The sequence below is a fragment of the Leptidea sinapis genome, chromosome 11, assembly GCF_905404315.1.
Source record: "Leptidea sinapis chromosome 11, ilLepSina1.1, whole genome shotgun sequence".
Classification (NCBI taxonomy): domain Eukaryota; kingdom Metazoa; phylum Arthropoda; class Insecta; order Lepidoptera; family Pieridae; genus Leptidea; species Leptidea sinapis.
The window spans coordinates 10,421,679-10,441,590 of record NC_066275.1 but is presented as its reverse complement, the minus strand read 5'-3'; the positions used below and the strand labels follow the sequence as shown (position 1 = coordinate 10,441,590).

The following is a 19,912-nucleotide window of genomic DNA, read 5'->3' as shown; positions in this document are numbered from 1 at the left end:
AATACGCTTAATATCCTTGGGCAACGACCGCTCCTTTTTAGACATTGGAAATTATAAATAAAATCAAACGCAACCTTATAACCTATTGTTTAATCGTGTGAATATTAATTACTTATTTATACAATAACAGGCAGCTTAAAAAGCATATTTTCAATTAATTTTCTGTTCAATGGATTAACCAAATCTGATTAGGTAAAGGACAAATTTTGTTCAAATTTTGGATTTCGATGTTTTGAACTGTATTAGCTCACACAAGGGTCTACTTATAGTTAAGTAGCAACTGCCGGCGACTACGTCCGCATTAAATTCATATCGCACTCCCTAGTACTCTTAAGATTTCGGCATAAAATAAAGGTTCCTGTACCCCTGATATAGTTTGTGCAAAATTTTATGATTGGTTGTGTTGATAAAGAATGAAGGATGAAGGTGTAACAAACAAAATTTTAAGTTAAAAACCTTCACATATTTTGAATAATTTTTGCACAGTTGTCGTTTGTAAGATATCATCCAACAGCTTAGGTCCATAATAACTCAATAACAAAAAAGCTAACTGTGCCAGCTATTCTATTCTCTATCTATACATTCCAACATCATCTTATTACATTATAATCAATGAAGAAGGTCTTGCGGATTATGTTGTAAAATAAAATAATATGGGCGGTCACTACCCAGTACTTCAGCGCATACAAAGCGGCTCGAATTATCGACTATCAAGTCATATCCGATCGGCTTGCTTTTTGGCGTTGCGAAGAGGTGTGGGTTGTCTCTGAATTTTCTACCGCGTATATCACGGAGATTTGCGAGATCGAATCAGAAATGAGGAGATCCGTAGGAGAACCAAAGCTACCGACATAGCCCAAATGATTGCGAAACTGAAGTGACTGCCAGTCAGGGCAGGGCACATAGTTCGACAGAAAGATCGCCGTTGGGACAGTAAAATCCTCAAAAAAACAAAAAGAATGGCGATCACGTACCGGAAGACGCAGTGTTGGTAGGCCCCCCACAAGATGGACCGACGATCTGATCAAGATCGCCAGAAAACGGTGGATGACGGCAGCTCAGAACCGATCGTCGTGGTAATCTTTGTGTAGCAGTTGACGTCTTCCGGCTGATGATGATGAGTGCTGAGAGTAGTTGTTCGGGTTTATAATAGCAGCCAGATTCCACCACCAGACATTACGTCAAAAGCGAATTTCCACCAGAATCATGTTACGTCTGGCATTCTACAACTTCGCGTTTTGCTTCAGAGTACCTAATCTAATGATTTTGTATACATTTATGATGGCATAAATTGAAAATGCACCCACTTGACACAATACAAAAAAAAAAAAATAGTCACAAAGAAATTAAATACACGATAGTTTTATGGGAGAATGTTATATATTCATGTTATTTTGAGACGTTGCCTACAAATAAACTTTCATTAAAAAATAGCTGTGCAGTATTATTTTTATTTAAGGCATAAAAGACATTTATTTTCTCTAAATTGATTCCTTTAGAATTCTTTTTGATGTCATTTCTAATATACTAGATACTACTACCGCTTCGGAAACAAATGGCGCTCTGAGAGAGAAGAAGCGGCGCAAGAAACTCTCCCAGCATTCTTTTTTTGCGCTCTTTTCAATAAAAATATACAATATTGTACAGTCACTTCTATCGCTATAAAATAATCACAATCTAGTCCCAGGCTGTCCGATATTCAGCAGTGGAGTAATAGGATTTACGATAGAGCCATTTTTTTTATAAAACATTAATTAAATTTATTTATAGATAATGCCTGAACAGTGGCTGGGACTTTATTATAGAAGTGTATACATTTACCCTTAAAGCTATTATGTATCTTATTACTGCCAATTATCTAGCCTGGACTAGATTATGTTTTTGCAGTAATTACTTATATAATGTGGGAGCAGAAATAAGATTAAGTATTGGGAGAATGTCTTCCGTTACTTCTCATTTAGAACGCCTTTGTCTCAAAATAAATGTTTTTTTGAAATTTTGCGAGTATTAAATCTTATAATTAATATTAACAAAACGCCGGCCCACATTCTAGCGCTCTACAAAGCGCAGGTCCGGCCACACAAGGAGTATTGCTGTCATCTCTGGTCTGGCGCACCCCAGTATCAGCTCGATCCAATTGACCGCGTACAACGCAGAGCAGCTCGAATTGTCGGGGATCCAGTGCTCTGCGAACGGCTGGATCACTTGGCGTTGCGTAGAGACGTCGCTTCAATGTGTGTCTTCTACCGCATTTATCACGGGGAGTGTTCCGAAGAGCTGTTTAACCTGATTCCTGCCGCCGAATTCCACCTTCGCACGACTCGCCAAAAGTTAAGGTATCATCCCCACCATCTGGATGTGTGGCGGTCCTCCACTGTGCGGTTTTCAAGGAGCTTTCTTCCGCGTACTACTAAGCTGTGGAATGAGCTTCCTTGTGCGGTGTTTCCGGGACGATACGACATGGGTACCTTCAAAAAAAGCGCGTACACCTTCCTTAAAGGCCTGCAACGCTCTTGTGATTCCTCTGGTGTTGCAAGAGAATGTGGTCGGCGGTGATCACTTAACACCAGGTGACCCGTACGCTCGCTTGTCCTACTATTCCATAAAAAAAAACGCTAGCGATAATCTAATCCGTTTAATTACCCGTAAAAATCCCATACCTTGAGTAAGTATCACATCTCAGTTCTCACAAACCTACAGTAAATACGGCTATAGAAACCGAAGAAAGCGAAAAAAATTTAAATATTGTGACCGATATTTTTAAGGCTCCGTAGCCTAATGACATTGATCGAATAATAAACAGAAAGGCTTAAGGAATATTAATATGGATATCACGTATTATTGGCACAATTCACATTTTATTTTGTGAGGTATTGAGGACCTCTATCTTTATATATATAATTCTTGTGTGCGTGTGTATGTCACTGAACTCCTCCTAGACGGCTGGACCGATTCTAATGAAACTTTCTGTGTGTATTCAGGTGGATTCGAGAATGGTTTAGATTCACAATTGAACTACCTCCTAAACGGCTGGACCGATTTTGATGATATTTTTGTGTGTTCCAGTGAATTTGAGATTGGTGTGTGTCTTTAGGTGGATTCGAGAATGGTTTAGGTTCACAATTGAACTACCTCCTAAACGGCTGGACCGATTTTGATGATTTTTTCTGTGTGTTCCAGTGAATTTGAGATTGGTTAAGATTCTCAATTCCGTCCATATAATATATTTCTCCTGTTCATGTGTATGTTAGTGAACTCCTCCTAACGGCTGGACCGATTTTTCAAATTTAAGACGTGCGTACAGGACAACGTCTGTCGGGTCCGCTAGTCTATATATATAAAAATGAATTGATGTTCGTTAGTCTCGCTAAAACACGAGAACGGCTGGACCGATTTGGCAAATTTAGGTCTTGAATTATTTGTGGAAGTCCAGAAAAGGTTTAAAAGGTGAATAAATAGGAAAATGCTGCTAAATTAAATGAAAACAACAAACTTGTTTTTCCTTTGATGTGTCCATACATAATTTCTATGTGAGAATTTATTGACGCACGGTTTGACAGTTCTGCTGTGAAACAATTTCATTACGACAACAGGGTGCATATTTTACGAAGTAATTTTTGATATATATTATTGACAAATTCATATAAAAACATTATTTTATTTATTATATACAGAACAACGTCTGTCGGGTTAGCTAGTTGTTAATATTTTTCCATTACGTTTTCAAACGCAGATTAAGGATCTCTCCGCTGCGCTCCAATTAGGTACCGCAGGCTTAGTCGCAAAGTGCGGCTTTTACTACGCCCAAGTGGGCATACTCGAGCCAGTCTCGAACAATGTGTGACGTTGACGTGCCACATGTTCTGTTAAATGCCGGGTTGCGTAGCAAAACTTTGTAAAAATAATACTACAAGAAATAAGAAACACTAGGATCACATAATATCATCAGTAAGTATTTTTTGTTTTATTAATTTCAATGTATAATAACACGAAGCGTATGTTACAAAATTTTAAAGATGCCATGAGTGTCGGCACGCACACAAGCATCTAATAGTTGCCGCAATAAAGAAGCTATTTTTCTTAGGTGGTGCGTAATCTAGTTGGAGCGCAGCGGAGACCAATCCTTAATCTATGTTTTCAAATTTTATTTTTGCTGTCACTTTAATGTTAAATTTGGCATAATAATATGGCATAACTGCTCCGCCCAGCAAGAGAGGCATTGAAGGACCAATGTGTAAATGTGATTCGAGGCGAAGCAGAGTCTCTCTCACTTACGTAAGTTCATTTCTCTAATAACGCTCGAAAATTAAAACTAAACGGCTTTTGCCGCCTCTTGAATTTCGGGTTTTTATTTTTTTTACTTTTTCAAGAAAATAGGGGACGCGATAAGGAGGACGTTCAGCTGATGGTAATTGATACGCCCTGTCCATTACAATGAAATGAATGAATACAGTGCCGCTCAAGATTATTGAAAAACCCGAAAATTCTGAGCGGCACTACAACTGCGCTCGACACCTTGAGACATAAGATGTCAAGCCTCATTTGCCCAGTAATTTACCAGAAACACAGTAATGCTTACACATTGGCAGAAATAGGCGGTACCGTTGTGGTACCCACAATCTAGCCAGCATCCGGTGCAAAGGAGCCTCCCACTGGTAGTGTGAAAGTAAATTACTTTATGAACTCGTCAAACTCATTGCCTTCACTTGAACCGATTTTGTCAAATTACACCAGGATCGATAATTATAGAAACCGAAATAAAATAACGGGATAAAACCAATTGTAAAAGGAAGAGACTATAACAAAAATTAAAGGGAAAATAATTTACGGGCGATCTGAAGTCAGAATCAGAAGTCGTGGTTAAAAAGGTCTTCAGTGTTATATTCCATTCCATCTACTAGGCTCCGTAAAATTACTAAATCTTTTAAAGTGGATTGTGTTATATTTTATAATAAACTCCCAAATGAAATTAAAATATTACCTATTAAAATTTAAATGTGTCGTAAAAAATAAATTAACATCTAAGGCCTATTATAATGTGAAAGATTATTTGAATGATAAAAATAGTTGGAATTAATGTTCTAAATTGTGTTAATGTATGTTCTTATACTCATTTGAATGGTATTGTAACTTTTGTACTTCATCCTGACTTGCACTAAATATCTTATAAAGTTTTACAGTGAATAAAGATTTTTTGACTTTGACTATTATTATCTTTTTTTTTCATTTATAAATAAATTTGATTTATTGTAATCCATATTTTTGCTGCTACTAAATAACAGATATGTATTCTATATTATGATAATACCTTTCGATGCGTTGAAATTTTCCGTCCATTTACCACAGTAGTGTATTATTTTCACACCATCTCAAAGTAAAAATCTGATATTATTTTGACGTGAATATTTATGATTGAGAATTATTACAGTGTATTTGGTATACTTTTTTTTATGGAATAGGAGGACAAACGAGCGTACGGGTCACCTGTTTTTAAGTGATCACCGCCGCCCACAATCTCTTGCAACACCAGAGGAATCACTGGAGCGTTGCCGGCCTTTAAGGAAGGTGTAAACGCTTTTTTTGAAGGGGTACATTCCCATGTCGTATCGTCCCGGAAACACCACACAAGGAAGTTCATTCCACAGCTTTGTAGTACGTGGAAGAAAGCTGATTGAAAACCGCACTGTGGAGGACCGCCACACATCTGGATGGTGGGGATGATATCCTAACTTGTGGCGTGTCGTGCGAAGGTGGATATTAAAAGGCAACTATTCGGCAAATTTCATAGATTTTTTTTTTTGTAAAAGATAAAATTAACAAAATATGATAAAGCAAATAACAGAAAATTATAAGCCCTGCGAGCCACTCTCCTTCAACTGTAGGAGTCTATATAGGCCGGCAACGCTCCTGTGATTCCTCTGGTGTTGCAAGAGATTGTGGGCGGCGGTGATCACTTAACAACAGGTTACAGGTGAGCTCGTTTGTCCTCCTATTCCATAAAAAAGGCCATGTATTGCATATCGAAAATAAGCACCAAGCTTCGACTCTTCTTTGATGATTGGCGAAACAATTCTAGCAGGAATCTTCATTTCTCGCGATAATTACTTTTGTTTCCTGATAGATTATCGCACCGTACGTCTTTCACAATTAGTGTTGTCCTTGATTATGCCATTTGCCTGACTCATAAAACGCCTACAGTAATGTTCAATCTCCTTCCTAATATATAATAACGTTATACCATTTTAGTGAATTTCTCGATGATATCGTAATACATACGTTTTGGCTTTATTACGAAACAGACTCAAAAGGATTACCTACTTTTGTAATACTTTGATAAATCTGCCGCGCCGTCAGGTTGCTTTATGGATTTGTGACACACACACCTACATATTATTGTATTCTTTTTTCCAAACAAATTACTATCGTAAAATAAAAAATAAAATAAAAAATCGTCACCTTTTTGCTCTTAATAGTGATTTCCATTATTATAACACTAGAAATAAGGGATCGCTTGTAACTAATTCCAGTAGGCTACATAAGATACATAATAGCTTTAAGGGTAAATGTATACACTTCTATAATAAAGTCCCAGCCACTGTTCAGGCATTATCTATAAATTTTTTTTTAAATGGCTCTGTCGTAAATCCTATTACTCCACTGCAGAATATCTAAATGATCGGACAGCCTGGGACTAGATTGTGATTATTTTATAGCGATAGAAATGACTGTACAATATTGTATATTTTTATTGAAAAGAGCGCAAAAATAGAATGCTGGGAGAGTTTCTTGCGCCGCTTCTTCTCTCTCAGAGCGCCATTTGTATCCGAAGCGGTAGTAGTATCTAGTAGATAGTTATAAGAAATGACATCAAAAAGAATTCTAAAGGAATCAATTTTGAGAAAATAAATGCCTTTTATGCCTTTATCGACGATGGTCTTACAAAATCCAATAATTCCTTCCCGACTTATTTTATAGGTACCTACATCTACATTATAGTATAGCCCGCCTGGTCATTTTTTTTTATTGGTGTCCAGACGGCAGAAGGCTTATGGCCAGAATACAAAAGAAAGTATAAAGGCATCATTGCTTTCACGTTGCTCTGATACGAAAAAGTTGACAAGTGATTTTTTTTATGAAAATATGAGACGAGACGAGCAGGACGTTCAGCTGATGGTAATTGATACGCCCTGCCCATAACAATGCAGTACCGCAAAGGATTCTTAAAAACTCCAAAAATTCTGACGGCACTACAACTGCGCTCGTCACCTTGAGACATAAGATGTTAAGTCTCATTTGCCCAGTAATTTCACTAGCTACGGCGCCCTTCGGACCAAAACACAGTAATGCTTAGTCATTACTGCTTCATGGCAGAAATAGACGCCGTTGTGGTACCCATAATCTAGCCGGCATCCTGTGCAGAGGTGCCTCCCACTGGTTATATGACTGGCTGATAGCGACTTGACTTCGAAGTTTAGGTACCTTCTTATTGTGACACGCTAAGGATTATTAATAATCTAACACCAATTAAAATTAAAAGACAAAATAAAATTATGGAAAAACTTTTTATGAATTTTACGCTCAATGTGATAATTATTCATGTTTATTAAAAAAGTTACTGTAGTTTATTAAAAAACGCTGCGGTAGATTATGCAGAATAAGGCCGGCAACGCTCCTGTGATTCCTCTGGTATTGCAAGATATTGTGGGCGGCGGTGATCACTTAACAACAGGTGACCCGTACGCTCGTTTGTCCTCCTATTCCATAAAAAAAAGAAGACAGGAGTATAACTATCCACTATGCTAGGCGTTCGTGGACTATGAGTAAGCCTTTGATAAAAAAAAAATATATTCGCTTTTATTTATACTTATAAAATACACAAATAACAACAGACAAAATGCCAAAACTACACAACCTAGATCTGGGAAAAGCTTGAAACACACAAACTCACACACATGGAATGATGAAAATCTTTCTGTGTTCTGTAAAAATGATGATGAAAACCAATGACTTGCTACAAATACGATATATAAGAAAAGAGGCAGTAATTTATTTAATTATAATTTATATATTGTTACAATTACCAAAAAGTAATAATAAATAAAATCATAAAATATGGTCTATCATTTACGTATATCACATGTTCTAACTACCTACACACCAATTTCAAATTTTTAAATGTTACAGTAAATAGCTGACAGCTATTTTTTGTTGTTGATCCTAGGCTGCTTGTTATAGGCGTACAACGAATAACAGTTATGAGAACGCAAAGTTTTTAAGGCGACACTAAATGCCAGCGACCTTGTGCGATATGAGTTCACGGCTGCCGACCCGCCATCTATGTAACAAAGCCAATATTATCAAAATTCTTGCGTGGAAAACAGTTTATATGCTTACAATCCTCGTTATTCACTACTAATCTGAATAAATGAACCTACACAAAAAAGTACAAGCTATAAGAATAACTTTTCTGAGAGAAGTATCAAAAAAATGCGTCCCGCCATGCCAAACAACTTGGCAGTTAGTTGTTAGTTCAAAAAGGCTCGGCAGTGTTAACTATAACCAACAGCAAGCATGAGCAACCTACAAATAAGACTTAAGGATATGTGTAACAGGATTAAATAGTAAGACTTAAGGATATGTGTAACAGGATTAAATAGTGTTCATAGCTCGAAATGCTATACTTTCACCACAAAACTTGTCTAAAAACACCATGTTTGCGTGTTTCTGCTTACTCTTTGCCTTAACATGAGGCTTTCGCACCTTAATTAAGCCTACAGCGAATCTTAAAAAAACACTTATTAGTGTAACCGATGATACGCGATTAAGTAATTAATGCGGACGAAACCGTGGCCAGAACATAGCCATTATAAATAGCCTGTTATAATAGATGAGTAATGGCAAACACGACATCTTACTACACACTAATTTCCATTAAGATCCTTGAAGCTATTATTACCTTAAGGACATACATATATACAGAACGACTAAGAAATCGTAGAATTGATGTCAGAGAATCGCAAAACATGTATTCCTCTCATAGTTTTACAAAGAATACACTTAATTACAGAGAGAGACTGCATAATATTTATACTACTTAGTCATAGTAGGTACCTATAGCTTTATAGTGCAGTGTGTGGCACACAGTGCGTGCTTATTGAAATTTGAAAGCATGTATATGCATGCACCTAAGGTGAAGTTAAAAAGACTATAAAATAAAAGCTATTACTAATTGGTCTTATGGTTATTTATATATATACTAGTGAAATACACCCGGGAAACATTGTTTTGCCAAATATAAATTAAGTAAGCGCGCCCACTGATTGTATGAATTATAGTCAGAATATGTAATGAAATATCGGTTCAGTAGTTTTCTCAGCATAACCGAAGGAACAAAACTCTCCATTTTTTAGTACAGATATTGTATCATAGGCTTGTTTGTGTAGGATAATTAACAAATGTTGACTGCGTACTAGTATTGAGAGTTTTTTTTTTTTTATGAAAATAAGGGACAAGAAGAAGACAAGACAAGAGTATAATATTATATACTCGCTTCCACCAATTAAGTTAAGAATAAAGTTAGAACCTCAAAAAAGAAAGAAATAAAAGTCAGACCTCGTTAGAGTAAAAGTGTTCTGTGAGTCAGTCCGTCACTCAATCCAGTCGATAGATAGTATCGCTGCCGCCGCCACATGGTCTCGAAACCGGTCTCTCGGCCTCACATGTTTGATTCGTTTTAGTAGTTTAATCGATTGCCAATTGGAATCCTCACACTTGGCCGAATATAGTGGACTGTCCGTTTCACGGATCATCTCATGGACTGCGTTCAAACGGCCATTGACGACATGCTTGCACAGATTGCCTCCGCTGAAATCGTATTCTTGGTCAACCAAGTCAACTTCAACGGGCATAATGCCAAATGGCTTGGGTCACGCACCACAGACTACGCAGGGCGATCTGTGCATAGTATTATATTGGCGTATGATCTGTCCTAAATAGTTGAGTCGCCAACGAGACTTCTAGACATGGATACCCACATGGCCGATTTTTTTTTTCAAATATAAAATATGGACATTGGTCTGAAATAAACATATTATTATTATTAAAGAAGAAATCCAACCGTGCCTCTAGATGATTTAATCGGCAAATCGCCCGTGCGAAATCTAAGCACGTCGTCGAAGTCGGCGAGCAGCTGTCACGTGACTCGACTGGTAATCCAAGTTCTGGGCATTGTTGAAAGCTGCTCTTGGTTACTTTAACCAGCTATCCCAGCCACCACTGCAAATGAAGAAAGACACCTGGCCGACAAAAGAAAAAGCTGATCTTCTATGCACTTGTTTTGCCTCCAACGCGACTCTTAAGACGACGGAAATACATCCCGCGGAATGGTCGTGAAAGTACGATTCAGACAGAAAACTGTTCAGCATATAGGTATACATAACAGCATTAAGGTCGTTGTCAATGTTGCTATGAAGACGATAGTACTTGTGATGACTCTCTCGGGAAACCGTCGACCAGTTTCGGATGAAACTTGTGTCTTTCTTCTCTCTTGAGAAGATCACGGAGTGGGTTAAAATGAACATTGTCCAATTTAACCCCTAGATGACTAAAGTTTGCGCGTTTACCACTAAAAAACCATTTCTCGTAAGTCACCGCTCTTTGTCAACACATCCCTTAATGACTCGTCTAGTATTAGAATACTGGGTCTCGAAATCTTGATCAATTGCCAATTCCGCGGGCATCTAAAAGCTAAATTGGTTTTGAAGTAGCTGTGAGTTATAAATACAGCGCGGCAATACTTCAATCAGCCCAGCCGCAGCGCAAGTCCGGCCACATATGGAGTATTGCTGTCATCTCAGGTCTGGCGCACCCCAGTATCAACTTGTGACCAACGCAGAGTTGCTCGAATTGTCGTGGATCCAGCACTCTGTAAACAGATTATGTGTATAGTAATATCATATTATGACGTAGCGTAAAGACGTCGCTTCATTGTGAGTCTTCTACCGCATTTATTAAGGGAAGTGTTCTGAAAAGTGGTTTGAACTGATTCCTATCTCTGAATTCCAGCTTCGCACGACACGCTACAAATTAGGAAATCATCTCCATCATGGTGTTTCACGTTCCTCTACGGTGTGGTTTTCAATGAACTTTTTTCCACGTACAACCAAAGTGCGGAATGAGCTCATGAAATAAATAGCGCGTAGACCTTTCTGAAAGGCCAGCAGTGCTCCTATTCCTCTGATGTTACAAGATAATATGGGCGGCGGTGACCACTTAACAGTTCTTCTCTCTTTAAAAAATATACATATATACTTAAAATTGATAAGGCTGTATGATCTATGACCCTTGCCTTGTCCTGGACGGGACTTTACGTGATCCCGTCACGTCAATTGAATTTAAAAAAAAACACAAAACCAAAACACTGAACATATTTAAGTTTCTGTTTTCATTATTTATTTTATATACCATAATAAAATTATTTAATATGGCAAAAAAACCAGGGAAAGTTTATTTGGGATATGAAGACGAGCTTATAAACGATAAAAATAGAACTCTTCTGAATTATACTGTGAACAAGATTGGTGGGCTACCAGTAAGACATTCCACTCAAAAATATTGATTTCATTCTTAATAGCCTTTATATCAACAAATTTGGTATTGTTCAATAATATTTATATTCTTTATTACTTTACAGGATTGGCCACCAGTTGAAAATCTGAAATTTGATAGCAAATGCCCACTCTGTGGATTGTATAGATTAATTTTAGTGCAATGCTATGCACCAATAGAAAATTCAGCCTATCATCGAACATTGTATGTTTTTGCTTGCATCAATCCCAACTGCTGGAATTTATCTGAAAGGTATAGAGGCCGGAAAAATTCATGATAGACCTAGGATTTCGTTTTGTGACATCATAAAAGGGGTTTTGGGGTTGTAACATGTTTGCCAGCAATTACTTTGATGTAATTTACAACTGAGAAATAATTGTTACATATAAGATATAAAGGATTCTGGTGATATTTAAGATATAAAGAAGTCTGAACACTAATTACAGTACCATTATATATCCTTTTCTATCTGGGAAGCTACTTAGATAATTTATATAACTAGATAGAGCCTCTTTCTATTTGACAATACATGATAACAGGCCAGTTTTATTAGTTTAGTGCATGACAAGTTAGGTCTTACACTTGTGATACATATATTAATTTGTTTTATTGTGTATGTTGCTGTAAATATTTATTCAGGTCACCACTATTTTTTTTTGATGTTTTCACAGCTGCCACAGTCTATCTAGACCATGGTTTCTTAACCTTATTTTGCTCACCGCCCACTTTGAGAATATGTTTTTTACTAGAGTACTTTCGTGTATTTTTTTTGCCCTTTTAGACTATATTTTTTAAAAACCCACGCGCCATCTCAATAACCCCTAATTTTCTCAGGGTCTTCTACTGCCCCCCCCGAAAGTTTCAAACACACACAAGGGGGCGTTATCGCCCACATTGAGAACCTATGATCTAGACATAAATTATCTAAGGGAAGTTATTATATGCATATATACAAACTATGCAATGAACTTCATATTAGTACCTTAAAAATCCAAATGTTTGGTAAAATTCAATTTCTTTGGTGTTGCCAGAGACTATGGGCTGTGTTGAACACATAGCCATTTTATGGATATAGATTAGTTTGTCCTCTTTCATCAAAAATTCAAAAATCCTAGGTAGAAAATAAAATGAAAACTATATGGTCAGGCAGAATAGCCTCACATTGTGCATATTATATCACTTAATGTCTTTTACGCATGGGTATTTTAATAAATTTCTATATTTCTATCACTGAATATAGATGCTATTAAGTAAAACACTGAAAATCATTAACTGATTCTCTGAATGAGATCTCAGATTCTACTTTAACTACATTAAAATAAAAAAATACTAAAAACGGTAAATAAGGCAAAAGCCACATATAAGAAACTGGATTCATTAAAACTCCAAAATAACTATAACCATTTATTATCTTCACAAAGTACACATTTAAAGGATTAACAATCCACGTAGCCCAGTGGTTAGTTGCCCTGCCTACTGAGCGAGAGTTCTTGGGTTCGAATCCTGGTAGATGCAAACATATGATGAATGTAGATGTTTGTTTCCGAGTCATGGATGTATATTATTTAAGTATGTATATTGTATTAAATATATTGTTGTCTTGTTATTAAAACAATGTACTTTAAAAAATGCAGATTTCCCACGGATAGCTTATATAAAGAAACTTACCTACAATTAGAAAACTATATATTACAAACACTATTACAAGAAAGCATAAATCCCTTGCTTATGACCCTAAAATCCTGCAAAAAAGAGGAAAAGACATTGTGTCAGTAGTTCCTAAGTCAAACTCAACTTTTGCTGATAGACAGTTCATTAAGCACTCTGCCAAATTATATAATATAATAAATAAAGAATTACAGATATATTCAAAAAACATATATGAATGTAAAAAACTTAGATCTAACTGGTTAGAACCCAAATCCTATGACTGGGTAGAACAGTTGCTGAGTGGCTAGTTGTGTGTGTTGTAGCATACAGGTATATATATATTATATATATATACACACACACTTGCACACTAAACACTCATTTCCCTTCTTTCCCCCTTCTCTGATATGTCTATTTTATATATAGTAGTAACGTAAAGTATAATGGTAGAACTTACATAAATAGGTTTAAAGTACATATTATTTCATTGGGTAATTTGCATAGTAAAAAAAAAATGGTCAAAATTATATTTTTATTAATTAACTTTAATCACTCTTAAGTATAATATAATTTTGTTTGTTATAAATAAAGGTTAAAGAGCAGTGACTCCCAACACAGGCGATAAGCTTAACGGGAGACACCTGCCCCTAGTTTTTAAGTACTTTTTGTTAAAGAAATAAACAATTTATTATTATTATTGTGCCCATAGCACAGGCTTTGCCTAGTTTTCGGCAAGAGAATTTGTGAAAAAGTATGTCATTATTATTATTTAAGAGTTAAAATTGCTATAACAGAAATAATAATTAATATCTTAATATGTATAATTCTTCTGTATATGTGTTGACTGTGAACTCCTAAACGGCTAGACCAATTTTAATGAAATTTTTTGTGTGTCTTCAGGTGGATTTGAGATGGCTGGACCGATTATGATGATTTTTTTGTGAATAGTTTATATTCTCAATTCAGTCCATATATGATTCTACTGCCCGTGTCTATATTTGTGAACTCCTCCTTACAGCTGGACCGATTTTTCAATGTCTGCAGCACATTATCTGTGAGTTAACGCTAGTAATTAGTGTTTATATATATATAATTGTTTTATTACAGTTGGGCATGTATAAGATGTCAAATAAAAGCTGAATCGCACAAGGAAACTACTCTTGTTGCCATGCCAAATACTGATACTAATATGAGTTGGTGTAGTGGATCTGATGAATGGGATGAAATTGACAATGGAGATTCTGTTAATGGAAATGTAGTGAATTTAGATAATGAAGTTTTAGCAGGCATACAAAGGTAATAAAACAGTAACCATAAGTAATTATTAGAACACATAAACTTATAATGCAGCATAATATAATATTGGCTGAATATTGAATAAATAAATAAAAAAATTATTGAATTAGGCGTTACTTTGCGGAAATCCATAATTATACAAATGATTAAGTTTTCTTTAGTGTTAACTCCGCCAATATTTGTTTTTATAACAATTCTACACATGTTTCGCCTCTTTTCTCTCGCCTTCGAGACTCCAGTCTCGTGCCAGATTTTGGCGAGACAACATGTCCTGAGGATGCCTTGTGTAGAGGCACATTTATATAAATAAATAATAATCAATTTTGTAAAACCAGGCCGCTCCTCCTCTTATAATGTGTCCCTCAAGAATTCTCTTGTCTGAAGGAAGGATGTCTCCAGCCTCTTCCACTCACTTATGACCAATATGGTCCCACTGTTAGTTTAACTTCAATCTCATATCTCTTAAATCAGCACTCTCTGTTTATTTTCCCATATTATCCAAATGTTAAGTGTAAATTCCGCTAATATTTATCTTTAATCAATCCAACACATGTTTGGCATCTATACGAGGCATCCTCAGGAGATGTTGGCTCTCTAAAAGACTGAGTCTCTTGCTAGTATTTGGTGAGTCAGGATATGCTGATGATGGCTCGTGTGCTCTTTGAACATATTTTGACTGGGTTGGATGTTTATTAAAACATGTTCTTCACTCAATGATTGTATAGAATCACATGAATTATTTGAAGTGAAACATCTTTAGAATCGTTGTGATTTCAAACCGGATGAAACGGAAAAAACGACAGGTAAGAGACACAAATACAAAAATATGTAGGATGAAGCTGGCAAAGAATGAGACAGAAATATGCATAATATTTTATTTTTATGTATGACGCGAGTAGGTATACCTTAATATATTCTTATCTCATACGCACGACTTATAACTGCATAGACACCAGGAGAACATAAATATGGTAGCGGTGTTAGTAATGTCGTTCATAGCGGTTGAAATCATGTGTCATGCTAGCAACATGTACCAGGACTTCATATACAGTTTAGAGGTTCATGCACAATGCAGGTCTCACTTCTGACATGTGTATGAGTACTTGTACACACACAATTTTTTTTGTATTACAGAAACTCTGATGATGACGAAAGCAATTCATTTGAAGTAGAGGCAGTTGAAATGGCTCTTGGAAATATGCAAATGTATGACACACATAATGCTAACATGTCGCCGGTGCAAGGTAAACTTAATTTGTACTTCCAATTATTATTGAAATATCACTTATTCTATTCAAGATATTATTTTAAGACACATGTAAAAACTGCTTGAAAGCTAAGGGTTTTTTTTTAATGAAAATAAGGGACGAGACGAGCAGGACGTTCAGCTGATGGTAATTGATGCGCCCTGCTCATTACAATGCAGTGCCACTCAGGATTCTTGAAAAACCCCAAAAATTTTTGTGCTCGTCACCTTGAGACATAACATGTTAAGTCTCATTTGCCCCAGTAATTTCACTAGCTACGGCGCCCTTCAGACCGAAACACAGTAATTTCTACACATTACTGCTTCACGGCAGAAATAGGCGCCGTGGTGGTACCCATAATCTAGCCGGCATCCAGTGCAAAGGAGCCTCCCACTGGTAAAAAAAACTGTGTTGTAGTTTTACTGGGTAAAGGATATAAAACCTCCAAGATCTTGTCATTCCGTACAGGTATGGAAGTAAGCTAAAATCCTTTAATCCCTTTATCTTCGCTACTGACTCATGCCTGAGTCTACCCTATTCTTTTAACGTACTTACAGGAAATACTCAGACACGTTGTTGTAGTTTTTCTGGGTAAATGTTGAAAACGCGAACAAAATGCTTACCTCTCGGCAATCGCTAGTGTGTATTTGTAAAGATAGTTTGTACTGTAGGTATATTGTTATGGAGTCAATTCAAAAACTACAATGTACGTACTACCTATATTTAGCTTAATATATTGTAAGGTTATTTGTTGGTGACACAGAATAGAAGACTAGTATCTGCCTATATTAAGGGCTTCATTACATTTTTAATTTGGAAGAGTGAGCTAAAGACTAAAGCAATATAAGTGACTGCACGATTTATCAGATTGCAGAATAAAAATGATTTTATGTGTAAAATAAAGTTTTTGTTTTTGCAAACACGTTTTATCAGGACATAATATTATCTATACTTCTATACTTATAATATATATAATATAATATTATAAAGAGGTGAGATTTGATTGTTTGTTTGTTTGCATTGAATAGGCTCCGCAACTACTGAACAGATTTGAATAATTCTTTCACAGTTGGGAAGCTACATTATCCCCGGGTGTTATATGCTATATTACATTTTCAATAAAAAAATTAGGGATCCCTACTAAAAGTCCAGTAATGTAACCCAAGGTGTAAAAATACCTACGCGAACGACGTCGCGGGGTATCAGCGATAATATTATAAATGTGAATGTAAGTTTGTTTGTTACGCTTTCACGCCGCAGCTACTGAACCGATTTTGATGAAATTCGGTACAACGATAGACTAGGGCTTGAGAAAGGACAAAGGCTACATTTTATCCCGGGAAAATTCATGGCTCCCGCGGGATTTATGAAAAACTTAAATTCACGTCGATGAGCTATAACTAAACCAATAGTAGGCTTAGTTTGCCAAAGCAATCTTCCTCGAAAAAAAAAATCATATAATATGTTGGTAATGGGAGCGAAACCGGGAACCGGAACTGGAATAGGATATGAGATAATCATCGATTCCAAACTTGCTTAATGTTTTTAAAAGCACATTACTTTCTCGGACGAAGTCGTGGGCATCTGCTAGATAGTAGGTATGTAGATAAATTTACAAAACCAAATTTACAAAGAGTATTAAACCTAGTATTGCAAGAGATCGTGAGTTAGTTGTATTGGTCACTTGAAGGAGATCTTAATTCTTGTTTGTCCTCCTATTGGATATATATGAAATGCAATGAAGAATTATAATTAAAAAACATATCAGGGGCAGTCGCTGCTATTGGTGTACCAGTGGCTGCGGCAGAACTAGAGGGTGGAGATGAAGCAGACCTGGTGATAGTTGATACTCCCACAGCACCCACCAATAATGTCGAAGCATTACTGAATCAGGTATGTTAAACTTGTCTCTCATTGTTTCGATAGCTGCCCGGCTCATTTTTTTTTCTGTAACTCATCTTTCAGTAGGACTGATCTGCAAAAAATAATTAACACGATATTGTGCTTTGACGCAGGCATCAGAGGAATTCGCAACAATCTAATATATAAAATTCACGTGTCATGGTGTTAAATTTTGAACTCCTCCGAAACGGCTTGACCTAATCTCATGAAATTTTGAGTGCATGTTGGGAAGGTCTGAGAATCGCACAACATCTATTTTTCATCCCCCTTAATGCTAAAAAAAATTCGTGTGGACCACCACCCACACGATTTATTTTTTATTTTTTTTTTGAAATTTGTTTGATTATGAGTCAGCATTAAAAAATACATACAACTTCAAATTTTCACCCATATACGATCAACAGTTATTTTTATATCGCGATTTTAATATCGGCAATACAACGTTTGCTGGGTCAGCTAGTTTTATTATAAAGTCGTAAGCAATAGGTGTTTAAGTACGAAATGACCATTTTGGGTTCTTTGGGATAAAATATAACATCTTTGGTTTTTTTACTCCCAAATCGCACAGGAAAAATAAAGTTATGTAAATGAATAAAATATATATGTTGTCTGTGTCAGTTGCTTCATACATTGTTAACAAAATAAATTCCAGACTTCTGAAATACCAGCCGACTTGAGAAGCCGCCTTATGCATGGACCTTTACAATTTGTACCCAAGTACATATTTGTTGAGGAAGAATGGATGAAGCCAACATACAATGACGAGAAAGTTTCCGAATTGTTCAACAAATATAGACGAGAGTGTGGTATGTTTAATTTTAATAGGAATATAGAAATAGTGTAGTTAACCCACTATAACTATCACTTTCGCAAACGCCGAAAAACAAGCAAATTTGTTCATTTTTTTTATGACAGTAAGGGACGAGATGAGCAGGACGTTCAGCTGATGGTAATTGATACGCCTTGCTCATTATAACTGTGGCTCGCACCAACTTACCTATACCGAGGTCTCTCTCTGCTCTCAACGCTCTTCTCGAAGCCAACCCCGCTTGTGATTTATTTGCGGATGGATGGCAGACGATTTTAACAGAGTGCTTGCGTTTTTGTGAGAGGAATGGATGAACGGTATTTGGATGTTAATTAATTGTTAGTTATTTACAGTAAACTTTGTATTTATTAACTATTATTTGTGTAATATGTTTAGTTTGTAATTAATTCTTACTATAATATTGTAATTGGCTTACACCGTTTTATTAAAGTATAAATAAATAAATAAATAAAATAACAATGCAGTGCCCCCAGGATTCTTCAGAAACGGAAAAATTCTTAGCGACACTACAATTGCGCTCTTCACCTTGAGACATATGATGTTAAGTGTCATTTGCCCAGTAATTTCACGTTTAGATACAGCGCCCTTCAGATAGTAAAACAATAATTTTTACTCATTACTGCTTCACGGCAGAAATAGGCGCCGTTGTGGTACCCATATTCTAGCCGGCATCCTGTGCAAAGGAGCTTCCCACTGGCACATCCATAAGCGTGTTGACGGGTAACTGAGTGAGCCTAAAGCAAAAATTAATATGTAATAGCAATATGTTATGTTCTTTAAAGTGACCTTCCGCCGGAGGTCGTGGGTTCGAATCCCGCATCGATCATAAAATTTTGTTTTTCAAATTTTATTTGTGTATTAATCCTAGAAGTGAGGGTTATCACTTTAAAAAACATAACATATTGTTTAGATTTACAAGAGCGACATCTCAAGTCAATTTCCTAATATGCAAATATTGGGGTTGAGCAGGTTATCAACTGTAAAGTAGATCCTGTAGATGAAGCCACAACCTGAGAGTTGAACAATGCAAACAGAATTTTATAACGAGGCGGTACTCGAGCGGTTAGCTCAGTTGGTTAGAGCACCGGCACGGAACGCCGGAGGTCGTGGGTTCGAATCCCGCATCGTTCATAAAATTTTGTTTTTCAAATTTTATTTGTGTAAGTAATAGCAATAAAGCAGTGATGCGCTCTCGTCCCTCCCTGATCTTTTTAATTGCCTCACTGTTATCCGCCATAATGTTAACACGAGGAACAAACAAACTTGCCATGCCTACTACTCGGTCTTTTATTGGGCGATGTATATGCTTCTACAATATGATCCCAGAAAATGTACAAAACAAATGTGTTACGAAATATTAGAGAATTGTTAAGAAACGTTT

At 36.3% G+C, this 19,912-nt stretch overlaps 1 protein-coding gene across 3 annotated transcripts in view; it reads left to right on the top strand.

The window, feature by feature from the left end:
* Positions 1 to 11,436: 11,436 nt before the first annotated feature.
* LOC126966856 (programmed cell death protein 2-like) overlaps positions 11,437 to 19,912 on the top strand; it is a 285,939-nt gene continuing 277,463 nt past the window's right edge. For all 3 annotated transcript variants that reach the window (XR_007729831.1, XR_007729832.1, XM_050811123.1), the window contains exons 1-6: positions 11,437 to 11,590; positions 11,693 to 11,859; positions 14,365 to 14,553; positions 15,688 to 15,797; positions 17,569 to 17,693; positions 18,355 to 18,508. Coding sequence is in view for 1 of the 3 variants with exons in the window: in XM_050811123.1 (XP_050667080.1) it covers positions 11,483 to 11,590; positions 11,693 to 11,859; positions 14,365 to 14,553; positions 15,688 to 15,797; positions 17,569 to 17,693; positions 18,355 to 18,508 (853 nt within the window). In the remaining 2 variants the exon portion in view is untranslated. The remainder of the gene's footprint in view (positions 11,591 to 11,692; positions 11,860 to 14,364; positions 14,554 to 15,687; positions 15,798 to 17,568; positions 17,694 to 18,354; positions 18,509 to 19,912) is intronic.